The sequence below is a fragment of the Notamacropus eugenii genome, chromosome 6 (genome assembly GCF_028372415.1).
Source record: "Notamacropus eugenii isolate mMacEug1 chromosome 6, mMacEug1.pri_v2, whole genome shotgun sequence".
Lineage (NCBI taxonomy): Eukaryota > Metazoa > Chordata > Mammalia > Diprotodontia > Macropodidae > Notamacropus > Notamacropus eugenii.
In genome coordinates, this window is record NC_092877.1 from 96,116,149 (window position 1) to 96,129,822 (window position 13,674).

The 13,674-nt window shown below is 35.3% G+C and overlaps 1 protein-coding gene across 1 annotated transcript in view; it reads left to right on the forward strand.

The window, feature by feature from the left end:
* SLC30A9 (solute carrier family 30 member 9) overlaps positions 1-10,256 on the forward strand; it is an 88,556-nt gene extending 78,300 nt beyond the window's left edge. Inside the window, exon 18 of the mRNA XM_072620606.1 lies at positions 8,034-10,256. Within this exon, the coding sequence (XP_072476707.1) occupies positions 8,034-8,078 (45 nt within the window). The 3' untranslated portion in view covers positions 8,079-10,256. The remainder of the gene's footprint in view (positions 1-8,033) is intronic.
* Positions 10,257-13,674: the final 3,418 nt, after the last annotated feature.

Genomic DNA, 13,674 nt, shown 5'->3' on the forward strand with positions numbered 1-13,674 from the left:
ATCAGTTTCCATTTTGTCATGTTAGCCAATCTGATAAGTGTGATGTGGTACCTCAAAGTTGTTTTGATTTGCATCTCTCTAATCAATAGTGATTTAGACCATTTTTATATGACTATTGATAGCTTTAATTTCTTACTCTGAAAAGTGCCTGTTCATATCCTTTGACCATTTATCAGTTGGGGTACTGCATCCTTTTCAACAGATGGTGGGTAATCCAGCTTTATGTTTGTGGTTTTCTTTTAAAAAAAAACAAGACTGCATGAAAATATATTGATACTTATTAATAGTTATAGCACATAGTGACTCCGGTACTAGCGTGATACTAATAACTACAGCAGTAACAGATGGCATTCGTTATGTGCTTTGTATTCATTATCCTATTTGATCCTCACAGTATTGAGACTTGGTTTTACAAAAAAACCAAGTCTCCAACTTCTCCCTAGTCATACAGCTAGTAAGGGAGAACATGATTCAGAGCCATTTGTCTCATGACTTCCTTATTGTCTTCTTGCTTTTTTTTTTTCATTAGCACTGCAGAGTGAGGTAATTAAGTGTTCCGTTTCTTGTTGCCTTTGGGCACGAAATAACCCAATTCCATCAAGTCTTATTTGCCTTTCTGTGAAGAACTCTTCTATTTCACTGCATCTTCATGTCTTCTGATTCATTTACAGAAAGAACGTCAGTATGGATGTGGCTACATTTTTCTAGTAATCAACTTTTAAGTTATTTGACAAAATTTCAATTAGAATATCAATAGTTAAATTAATGCTTATAGATGTCTTAAAATCTGTATGATTGTTTTTACCTTTTGACTCTTTTCCACAACTCTACTATTGCTTCTTCAGATCTAGAAACAGGCTGCCTAGATCTCAGGATTATTTAGTATTTGTCTGTTTCATTTTAATTAATCTTAAAGATTTTCCTTTATAAATACATGATATTTTCATATTTACTTGAGAAATGTAGAAACCTTTAGATATATTTTAGCAAAATATTAGAAAGGATAGAATTTGACTTTGAATGTATGCATTAATATTAATTTTATTTCATTTGACAAGGTTTTTAGTTTTATACTTTGTCTCTGTTCACTTGGAGAGCGTTACTACTCATTCATGATAGTTTTATTGAAATACCTGATTAAGTTTTTCTGAAATATGGTCCAATGTTCTCAAGGTGTCATTTCATTTATGAGTACTTGAGTTTGAGGATAAGTGTAATGAGAAGAAACTTTTAAATGGTTTTAAACTGTAGTTAACATTTCATGAGAACACATTCCCCATGAATGGTAGATTACTATTCCTTTGCTTTTTAAAAGGATTTTATTTCAGGATAAAAGGGGAAAATTAGTATGTGAACCATTAGTATGGTTCTTGTTACTTAAACTGCAGTATGATGGGGAATGCTCCCCAGCAATGTAGATTGCAACTCATCCATGCCCACTTAACATGTATGACTCTCATCCATATCCTCCCAAAAGTTTGCCACAGGGTAGTCCACCCAACATGCTCTAGCTTTTCTTCACTTCTTCCCAATATCATGAGGGTACCAGTGGAACACACTGGTTGTCCACCAGTCATCCCTCTGTCTTACCTTTCTGCCCCACAATTAATTCTTTGATGACATTCTGTTCCTGTTGTTTGGAGCTTCTTATTGATTATGTAACAGCCTCTTTACTCCCACCCTCTGTCTTCTCATTGCACTCTGGGTGATATTCTTGAGTTCTTTAGAGGCTGTGATGTTCCAAGTCTTATTGTCATAATAGAGTAGTATCAATAAAAATTTTATTGAAATGATGGGGTGCTTGGGTTTGTTAAAGGTTGCATATAATTTCTCTAAAATAATCTAGTCCACTCTCCTCTTTATTTCTGGATCCAGCTTATTGTTCACTTCTGTTATCTATCACAGATATACGTAATGCTGGACAAGTTCTGTAGGATGTCCATTTATGTTGGATTCTGGATAATATTCTTCTGCGCATATTCCTTTGCATGATTACAAATCTATTCCAGGAGGCTCTGCAATGTTTTGGCCTGATGCAGTTAATACAATATCATGCAAACAGCATACGGAGGAGCTCACCATTACTTGGGTAGAGACAACCCAAGTGAAGGGACTTCTCTCTGCGCAGCTCAGCATGTTCTTGTAGACACAATTAGGCCACTGAGAGGTTAGGTGATTTGCCTGAGGTCATAGAGGCAAGACTTTAATTAAGATTTTCCTTATCTATCCCACAGAAAGACTCAGAATAATTTGTAAATTATCCACAGTTTTTTCTTTATCCTTTTTGTTAACATGAGTTAATACTACCTATGTATGTCCTTGGAAGCTTAGAATACTCAAAGGAGGTGCTCCAGCTTCTTAATTTTAGTATTACTCTGAAAAGGTGAGATGCTCAGGATGTATTTTGTTAGTTTCATATTTCTCATGGAAATTTTATGTACATGCACATTCATACATATTTTTATGTGTATAGTTATATATATGTGTGTTTATATATATATGTGTGTGTGTGCGTGTGTGCGCACACATGCACCACATTTCATACAGATCTTCTTCACTGTCTTCAGTTTGTTTTTAAATTTTATCTTAAGGCCACTCCTCTACTTTACAGTTTTTTGTTTTGTTTTTCATCTTAAATTTATTTATTTATTTTTGATTTTCAGTATTCAGTTCTACAAGATTTTGAGTTCCAAATTTTTGCCCCCATCTCTCCCCTCTGCCTACCCCAAAACAGTGTGCATTCTGATTACCACTTCCCCCAATCTGCCCTCCCTTATATCACACCCCTCTCTTCTCTTATCCCCATCCTCTCTATTTTCTTGTAGGGTGAGATAGATTTCTGTACCTCATTATCTGTATATTTTATTTCCCAGTTACATGTAAAAATAATTTTTAACATTTGTTTTTAAAACTTTGAGTTCCAACTTCTCTCCCTTCCTTCCTCCCCACTGAGAAGGCAAGCAACTCAATATAGGTTATACATGTGTAGTTATGCAAAACACTTCCATACCAGTCATATTGTGAAAGACTAACTATATTTCCCTCCATCTTATCCTGCCCCCCATTTATTCTATTTTTTTCTTTGGACCCTGTCCCTCCTCAAAAGTGTTTACTTCTGATTATCCCCTCCTCCCATTTGCCCTCCCTTCTGTCATCCCCCCACACCTGCTTATCCCCTTTCCCCTACTTTCTTGTAGTGTAAGATAGATTTTCATACCAAATTGAGTGTGCATGTTGTTCCCTCCTTAAGCCAAATGTGATGAGAGTACGGTTCACTCTTTCCCTCTTACCTCCCCCCTCTTTCCCTCCATTGAAAAAGCTTTTTCTTGATTTTTTTATGAGATAATTTGCCCCATTCCGTTTCTCCCCCAATATATTCCTCTCTTACCCCTTAATTTTATTTTTTTAGATATCATCGTTTCCTGTTCAACTCACCCTGTGCCCTCTTTGTCTGTATATGTGTATAATCCCTTCAGCTACTCAAATACTGAGAAAAGTTTCAAGAGTTACAAATAAGTGTAATGTTATTACAGTTGTTGTTATTAATGAATTGTAAACAGTTCAACTTTACTAAGTCCCTTATGATTTCTCTTTCCTGTTTACCTTTTCATGCTTCTTTTGATTCTTGTGTTTGAAAGTCAAATTTTCTTTTCAGTTCTGGTCTTTTCATCAAGAATGCTTGAAAGTCCTCTATTTCATTGAATGACCATTTTTTTCCCTTGAAGTATTATATTCAGTTTTTCTGTGTAGGTTATTCTTTGTTTTAATCCTAGCTCCTTTGACTTCTGGAATATCATATTCCAAGCCCTTTGATCCTTTAATGTAGAAGCTGCTAAATTTTGTATTACCCTGATTGTATTTTCACAGTACTCAAATTGTTTCTTTCTGACTGCTTGCAATATTTTCTCCTTGACCCTGGGGACTCTGGAATTTGGCTACAATATTACTAGAAGTTTAACTTTTGGGATTTCTTTTAGGAGGTGATCAGTGAATTCTTTCAATATCTATTTTACCCTCTGGTTCTAAAATATTAGGGCAGTTTTCCTTGATAATTTTTTTTTCTTTTTTTTTTTTAATTTAACTTTTAACATTTATTTTCACAACATTTTGGGTTACAAATTTTCTCCCCTTTTATCCCCCCCCCCCCAAACCCAAGCATTCTAATTGCCCCTGTGACCAATCTGCTCTCTCTTCTATCCTCCCTCTCTGCCCTTGTCTCCGTCTTCTCTTTTGTCCTGTAGGGCCAGATAGCTTTCTTGACCCCTTAACCTGTATTTCTTATTTCCCAGTGGTAAGAACATTACATTTGATCCTAACACTTTGAGTTCCAACTTCTTTAGCTCCCTCCCTCTCCACCCCTTCCCTTTGGAAGGCAAGCAATTCAATATAGGCCAAATCTGTGTAGTTTTGCAAAAGATTTCCATACTAGTTGTGTTGTATAGGACTAATTATATTTCCCTCCATCCTATCCTGACCCCCATTACTTCTATTCTCTTATGATCCTTTCCCTCCCCATGAGTGTCGACCTCGGATTGCATTCTCCTCCCCATGCCCTCCCCTCTATCCTCCCCCCCACCCTGCTTGTGCCCTTGTCCCCCACTCTCCTGTATTGTGAGATAGGTTTTCCTATCAAAATGAGTGTGCATTTTATTCTTTCCTTTAGTGGAATGTGATGAGAATAGACCTCATGTTTTTCTCTCGCCTCCCCTCTTTATCCCTCCACTAATAAGTCTTTTGCTTGCCTCTTTTATGAGAGATAATTTGCCCCATTCAACTTCTCCCTTTCTCCTCCCAATATTTCTCTCTCACTGCTTGATTTCATTTTTTTTTATTTTTATTTTTTAAGATATGATCCCATCCTCTTCAGTTCACTCTGTGCACTCTGTCTCTATGTATGTGTGCATGTGTGCATGTGTGTGTGTGTGTACTCCCACCCAGTACTCAGATACTGAAATGTTTCAAGAGTTACAAATATTGTCTTTCCATGTAGGAATGTAAACAGTTCAACTTTAGTAAGTCCCTTATGACTTCTCTTTGCTGTTCACCTTTTCATGGTTCTCTTCATTCTTGTGTTTGAAAGTCAAATTTTCTTTTCAGCTCTGGTCTTTTCATCAAGAAAATTTGAAAATCCTCTATTTCATTGAAAGACCATTTTTTCTCCTGAAGTATTATACTCAGTTTTGCTGGGTAGGTGATTCTTGGTTTTAGTCCTAGTTCCTTTGACTTCTGGAATATCCTATTCCATTCCCTTCGATCCCTTAATGTAGAGGGTGCTAGATCTTGTGTTATCCTGATTGTATTTCCACAATACTTGAATTGTTTCTTTCTAGCTGCTTGCAATATTTTCTCTTTCACCTGGGAATTCTGGAATTTGGCCACAATGTTCCTAGGAGTTTCTCTTTTTGGATCTCTTTCATACGGTGTTCTGCGGATTCCTTGAATATTTATTTTGCCCTCTGGTTCTAGAATCTCAGGGCAGTTTTCCTTGATAATTTCTTGAAACATGATGTCTAGGCTCTTTTTTTGATCATGTGTTTCAGGTAGTCCAATAATTTTTAAATTGTTCCTCCTGGATCTATTTTCCATGTCAGTTGTCTCATTGAACAGCTATTTTTTTTTATTCCTTTGATTTTGTTTTATAATTTCTTGATTTTTCATAAAGTCATGTGCTCCTTTCTAATCTTTAAGGAATTATTTTCTTCAGTGAGCTTTTGGACCTCTCTTTCCATCTGGCCAATTTTGCTTTTTAGGGTGCTCTTCTAGCAATTGGCTTTTTGAGTCTCTTGCCATTTGGGTTTGTCTGTTTTTTAAAGTGTTGTTTTCTTTAGCAGTTTTTTTTGTTTCCTTTAGCAAGCCATTGACTCGTTTTTCATGATTTTCTTGCATCACTCTCATTTCTCTTCCCAGTTTTTGCTCTATTTCTCTTACTTGATTTTCAAAATCCTTTTTGAGCTCTTCCATGGCCTGAGACCAAGTTATATTTTTCTGGGAGGCTTTGGATGTAGGAGCTTTGACTTTGTTATCTCCTTGTGGTTGTATTTTTTGATTTTCCTTGTCACTGAAGTAAGATTCTATAGTCTGATTCTTTTTCCAATTTTTGTTCATTTCCTCAGCTATTTACTTGACTTTTGAGCTCTTTGTCAAAGTAGATCTCTGCTTCCAGTGGGGTGGGGGGTATACTGTCAGCTTGATTCCCCCCCCCCCCCCAATCTGTGGGCCTAGAGCTCAAGAAACAGTCACTGCCTCTAGCCCAGCTGCTGCTGTAGCTGCCATAGACTCCTCCACCCTCTCTGTTACCCTGGGCCTGGCACTCTGCTGTCTCACACAGGCCCCACGAGTTTTTTCCACTGACCTTCCAATTTGTCCTTGGCATCTTGGGGTTGTGAAGTCTGGAAACCACCACAGGTGCCAGAGATTCAGTCTCCCCACAGGTGGCTCAGGTCTGTCTGTGCTGGCGTGGCCTACTCTGGACTGTTGATCTTCCAAGCTGTCTTAGGCTGGAGATTTGCTTCACTCTGCCATTCTGTGGGTTCTGCAGTGCCAGAATTTGTTACAGTCATTTTTTACAGGTATTTGACTGGGTTTGGAGGGAGAGCTCTATCTAGCAAGTCCACGAGGTTACTCCATCGTCTTGGCTTTGCCTCCCTCCGCCTTTCCACTTTTTACTTGATAATGAAGAAGAAGATGATGATGATGTTGGAATATATAGAATACTTTCTATGCACTTTATATACATTATTGCATTTGATGTTCAAGACAGTGCTGTGAGGAAGGTAGTTCACATGTTTATAAAGCAGGCAGATATTTATTATCCCCATTTTCTCTCTATGAGGTTCTAATTATGACATCTTCACACAAAGTGGCAGGAAAGAAACCCAGATCTTTTCTAAATGTACTGCTCTTTTTGCTCCGTCATAGCTGTATTGCATACTTAAAGTTTCTGTCAAGAAAAGAGGATGTGGGGGTGAGTGGCAGCATGTTGGTTTTGCTGTTCCTACATGCCCTGGAGTGCTGAAAACTTCACTAGGTTGTGCTTAGCTCACTTCACCCCCTGAAGCATTTTTGACTGAAGTAGGGGTTGTAAGCAGGAGAATCTGATTGGTTTCTAGACAGTGACTGAAACAGCTTCTGCATGTTTATTTCTCCTCTTGTTCCTCTTCATTTGGTTGTAACTGCAACAACACTTAACAGGTGGAAGCCAATATAGACAGCCCAGGGGAGCAGTTTTCTGCTTCGATTTTAGACATCTGCCATTGCAACTTTTCTCCACAGAGCTCTTGGTTTCTCTGAATCATAGGAATGTTTAAACAAAGCAGTTTGAGAAGCATTGGCATAAACATACAATTCTTTATGTGTAAAAAGTTTGCATTATTACACTTCTTACTTGGAGTGGTATCTGTTTAATATAAATGCAAAGCACGTGTTAGAATAAGTGAGAGTGGAATGAAATAAAAAATCATATCAGCACACCCAGCTCTGATAATATTTTTGAGGGTTGTTGTTAAGTCATTTCAGACTCTTCATGACCCCATTTGCGATTTTCTTGTCAAAACTGCTAGAATGGTTTTCCTTTTCCTTTTGCAGCTCATTTTTCAGAAAAGGAAACTGAGGTAAATAGGGTTGAGTGACTTGCCCAGAGTCATATAGCTAGTAAGTGTCTGAGGTCAGATTTGAACTGAGGAAGATGAGTCTTCCTAAATTCAGGCCCAGCACTCTATCCACTTTTTGAAAGAGTTACATTAGAGAGCTATTTGGATGCATAGCAGAGAGGTTGGCAAACTAATCCTAGTAAAAATTCCAAGGGTAAGCTAGAGTTGGGAATCAAAGAATGTCTTCAAGAAGAACCCAGGGAGATGGGACCATTGACTTACATTTTAAAGTTTATAGATGATCCACTCATAAAGGTATATTTTTGCCCTTGAAAATGTTCTTTGGCTGGTGTATATAGTATTTACAATTGGTATTTTAGAGATGAGATTCAAAACAAGTCTTTTCTCTTTAGTTATGAACGATGTGTTTTTTTTTCTTTCCAGAAACGAAATCCTGAAATACGACATGTAGATTTGGAAATATTATAAATTTGATGGAATATCCTTGGTGTACACTCTTGGAAACACTTTTTCCAGTACTAAGCAAAACCACAGTGGTATCAGCACCTTACCTCTTCTACCAGCTTTCCTTATGCCGAAGGAGTCAGCAAAATGCAGAAGCCATTTTGGGGGAAGAATCTTAGGGGAAATGTCTTAAATGAACTGGCAATCTAACTGGCCGTAGAACTAAAACTGCATATTGTTCCTACATGAGAAATACTACAACTTGAGTTCGTTTGAAAATCATGTTTTGTATTTCAGTGGGTGCATTTTTTATTTCTTATTCTTGGTTTCTTTCCCATGTCAGCCTTTCATTTTGTATAGTATTTCACAATCATGTTTCTTTTCTTTATACTAGTAAATGTAGATGGAATCTGTAGGATTATTTATTTATAATATTGAGGCCATTGAATGCTTGACTCCATCACAATCTCCCAGTCCTCAACATGCTGGCACATTGTAGGTGAGTGGTGTGTAGTTCCTTCTTTTAGTGAAACGGTGCTTTGTGTCTACCTTTGCTCATAAAGCTTGGAGTCTCATTTCTACTTGCTTAGTGATTCTTGGCCTGGCTGCTAACCACACACCTTTTTCTTTTTAAACATGACAAACTGTATATGCTGGGTCCAGGAGTGATGTGCAGTTACTGAACTGAAGGAAATCATTCTTGATGGAATCTTTGAGGTATAGCAGAGCCTCTGTTTTTCTGTGTACTATTCTTTTTTCTTATTTTGAGTAATATTTATTAATATAAGGAATTATAACATGATCTTGGTCATTTCCTAGGGACTATGGACTTGTGGTTGCTGCTTTTTTTTACCCTTTCAGTAATAACCACAGTATATATTTACTAGGAGACAAGGTATATATCAAGTTTTAATGTTCTGTAAAATATATTAGAAATATTTATAATTTTACAGACAGGAGAAGACATTTTTAATTTATTTAAACAGAGGGACAAAATGTAAAATCTGAATTGTGGATATTTTTCATTTTAAAGTAAGCCCCTCACCTGTGAAGTAAAACTTATTATCCTGAAAACTATGTGAGTGACTTTCATAATATTCATTGTATAGGTTAAAATACCTGAATTGTGAGTTTCTAGTATTTACCAAATGGGCATTCAGCACAACTAGATTGGTAATAATAGATAATTTAAGCAAATAGTTTTCTAATGAATCTCTGAGTTGTTGAGGTAAAATGGTATATAGTTCACTAGTTGGAAATTGAATAAAAGAACTGCAGCTGTAATCTGTCTGTTTTCCAAAACAATCACCTCCATATGCACTTTAGAATTGTTAGGTGAAAGTGAGTGTTGGCCCATGGAAGGGTAGGGATGATGTAAAATTATAATAGTGATTCCATTGCTAGGTTTGCTGGTTCTTTAGAAGAGAAGTAAAACACAAGTTTTAATAGTCTCCAAAAGTTATTTGGATTAAATTTTGTAAACTACAGCAAATTACAGTTCTGGAGACTGAAATATCAGCATTTGATCCAGTGGTTTGCAATGATATTTTTGTCCTAAGATGTCATTTGCCAGGAAATTATAAGAATTTAAACTAGCATACATTTTGACCATTATTGAGCATTGTATATGCTATGAATTTTAAGTGAAATGACATTCCAAAAAATTTTTTTAAAGGAACACGAAATTGCACATAATGTATATAATTTTATGCCATGTTCATGTGGTATCAGATTTCTTAACCCCATTTCTGTTCTTTCAGTCTTTTTTTTAATTCTAATTTCCTCTATCCTCTCTTTCTCCATGCCTCCCACCAGCTAATTGTTGTCCTGTGTAAATGCCATCTGCAAAGAAGCTGGCTATAATCCAACTTCTATTATAATTGTTAATTTATAAAATTTAACAGAGCTAGACATTAGAATTAACCCTTTAAAAAATAAGTAAAAGCTCAAGACTGGCATGTAAAAATTATTTAGACATTTTAGATTCTTTGAAGGTCCTAAAAAAAAGACAAGAAGTATGTTTTTGATTCTTGATGACTCTGTTTTAGTCTGGTTCTAATTTATGTTACACCTCAATGTTTCCTGTGTTGATGATAACACCCATCATTGGAGAACATTAATAATTGAAGGCTGTGTGACTGTTTTTCTTTATTTCCTTTAATTTCAGGTGGTTTTAAATAAAATTTTGTACACAGGATCAAATTTGAGTATTTAAGTATTTAGTAATTTGGAGATTAGAATCTGGAACCAGGAAACCTTAAAAATCATTCTCTTATTAGACCTTATTATTTTCATTTTTAATTTTAAATAGTTTAAAATTATGTAGACAGAGAATTGGAATTCTTATAAACTGAGAGGCATACTGTATAGACAATAAGAGGTCCTTTTTCTTTTTTACTGAAATGCTTCTAAAGTTTTAGGTTCCCACCAGCTGCAATGATAAGAGCTTCATATACACATGAATAATTTGAGGAAAATGTAATCTATGAGATTAAAGTTGCAAAATATTCATTATTGGGGAGGGAATGAATAAAATAGTTCTAATACCTACAGTGTTAATGTACCAGTTATGATACATGACATGATAAATATGCATATATGTGTTATATACATGCACATTTTTATCAACTAGGTAGTATGTGACATCAATAATCTAAAATGAGAAAAAGGGATTATTTAATTCTGCTTGTAGTTTTGCTTAATTATATAAGCCAAATCATTCAAGAGTATTTGAATTTTGAGACAAACCCAGAACTTTGTTTTCTGAATTTTTTAAGATTTATTTTAAGCATTATAATTCAGATTTCCCACTAAATTGTGCAGACTATATGAAAGAAGAAAAGATGCTTCTTAAATGTCAGTGATTAGAATCAAGTAAAACAGGTCTTGCATTGTGCATTAACGAGCAGTAAATTAGACATGGGCAGGCAGGGTATTCTAGCTGCAAAGGGTTCTTTATTCCTGAGTAGTTCTAGCTAACATCGGGAAACTATCAGTAAGAATGGCATAGCTTTTCTTAACACGAGTTGATAAGAAGTGAAGTGATCTTTAATCATAATCCTTAATGTAGGAATGCACATTTTTACACCATGACAATGACAAGCTTATTTTAAATGGGCTATCCATTTGATTAGAGCTTTGAGACACACTCAGCATCAGAGGCCTATCACTATTAAAAACTAGTCTCCAGTGCTTTGGAGAAAGACATGGTATTAGAATCATTAAATACTTGCTGACATTCAGATCAGAAACATTTCCCACCATTAAAAATAATAAATAAAGCTAACCAAATATGACCAGATTAAACCCAATGTCAAATGATCACATTACTAAGCATTGATATATGGTCTTTACTGATGTCTTTTCATAATTCAAATAATGACTTCTACTTCTGTTTTATATTTTATATATTTTTCAGGGAAACTTTTGAGATGTTGAAAGTTGGGTACTGCAGAAAGCTTGGAAAAACATTTAGAGTACATATTTATATCCTCATGCAGAAATTGTGATAATTCAGTATTTTATCATGTGACAGCCTCCAATTTGCTAAACTGTCAGAAAAGTGTGACACAAATTATTAAAGATAAACTGGATACACTTAATTCTTAAGGGGTTTCCCATGGATTTTTTGTACCCTATTCTTTTGAAGCAAAGCTTTGTTAGGCCCTTAGAGAAAAGATTTGCTTAGCAGTCTTTATTTTGCATACAAATTTATTACCATATCTAAAATCTGGTTTTGTGGAGAAGAGACAATTCTAATTTCTCTTGGTTTGTATTTCATCTGTTTGATGTTATTAGTAAAGTGAGTTGGCCACGATGCTTCCTTTTTTTCCTCAATAAATGTCATATGCAAATAAGAGCAGTTTACATTTTGATTTGGGATTGGAGAAACAGTAAAATGAATGTTGAACCCTTGTACACATCGCATGCTAATGACTCATTGGTACTCACATGTCTATTAACTAATTTAAGAGCTCCATGTATATTTTTGAGCAAAATTCTGTGGGTTTTTGTAAATAGTAAGAGTTTGTGGTTTTCCTCCTACAAAACTAAAAATATTTTAACTAATCATGGAGAGGCTTTATGACTCTTTTATGTGTCAGAAATATTGTTATTTATGCTCATAGAGATCATCAAACCTGTATAAGCCAGAAGGTGATAATAATAACTTCTTAATGTATCATCTTTGCCTCTTGGAAAGTCTGATAGTTGTTAATCAGATTTATTTCTTATTTTGAGATATAGACAGTAGGTAGAAAATATAGATGGTATGTTTTACAGAAGCACTTGATACACAAAGATGCTTTGAGTTTGAATTTTATTTTTTGTTTAAGACAGACCCAATAGAATAATTTAAGGTTTGGGGAAAATGCAGTTATCTCCTAAAGTTTCAACACAGCAGGCTAAAAAGAAAAGCACCACAAGGTATTGTTTATATATTAGAAAACAAAATTAAAAGGTGACTATATGTAACACCTTATAGTTATTTAAATTTAATTAAAATCATAGTACAATTTATTTTTATATGCTTAGACTGAAGTACAAAGGAAAAGCAGAGGATAGTAAAGAAATTGGACACAAGTTATTTACTTATTTTATTATAGGTAAGGTAACCAAGTATGTTGCATTATTTCGTTATGCTTTAAATGGTAAGAGTAGTTATGGTAAGAGTAGCATTTATTGCCTGATTATAGGAGACTGGAGTATTTGAATTCTGAAGCAAGCCCAGAAATTTCTCTTTGGAGTTTTTTGAGATATTAAGTATTATATTTCAGATTTCTCATCAGCTTGTGCAAACTATCTTAAAGAAAAAAGATGCTTCTTTAATATGATTAGTATCAAGTATAACACATTTGAAGCAAATTGTAGAAATAAAGAATAGGATAAGCTCACTTATAATTGCAGGAAAAGCACATTTTGTGTTTCTGAAAGTCAGTAGAGCTAGAGCACACAATGTGAAGTTAGATCTAATAACTAATTGCTAACTACATATTTTGGTGTGCAACTCAAATCTAGGTGCCTGGCTTATTTTTTGACAATTTTATCCAGGATATTTAAATGTTGTTTTAATACATATAAAATGAGAGATGCTGCAGCCTATTGTTTTTTTTGGCCTCTTTGGGCTTTAGTTTTCTCATTTGTAAAATAAGGGATTGAACTCGATTTTCCCTTCAGACCTCTAAAACCTCTCGGTTCAGTTCCTCAAATGTATGAACCAACAGTTGGAACCCTAAAGCCATGTTCTTTTCTATCAGAAACACATAAGATGAACAGAAAGCCCCTCTCAGACGAAATTTTAGAATGTTGATGGAGAGCATAACATTTCAGTTCAGCATGAGGCCAAGTGAAGATTAATGATGACTGTCCATTATCCATAGAAGGATGTGGATCTGGCATGAAGTAGGCAGAGGTGGCAAGGAGTTGGGAGGAAAGGACAGAACTTGTGCTTGAAAAGTCACATGTTTATTGAATATTTCCAAGTAAACTCATGTTCTAATGGCACTGGAGATTTTCACAGATTCTTCTGTAATAGGGATAGGACACCAGTCCTGTTAACTGGTGGGGAACTCCTTGGTTAGGAAATTCCCCCTCTCCCTGCAGTTTAGCACCTACTCTGCAA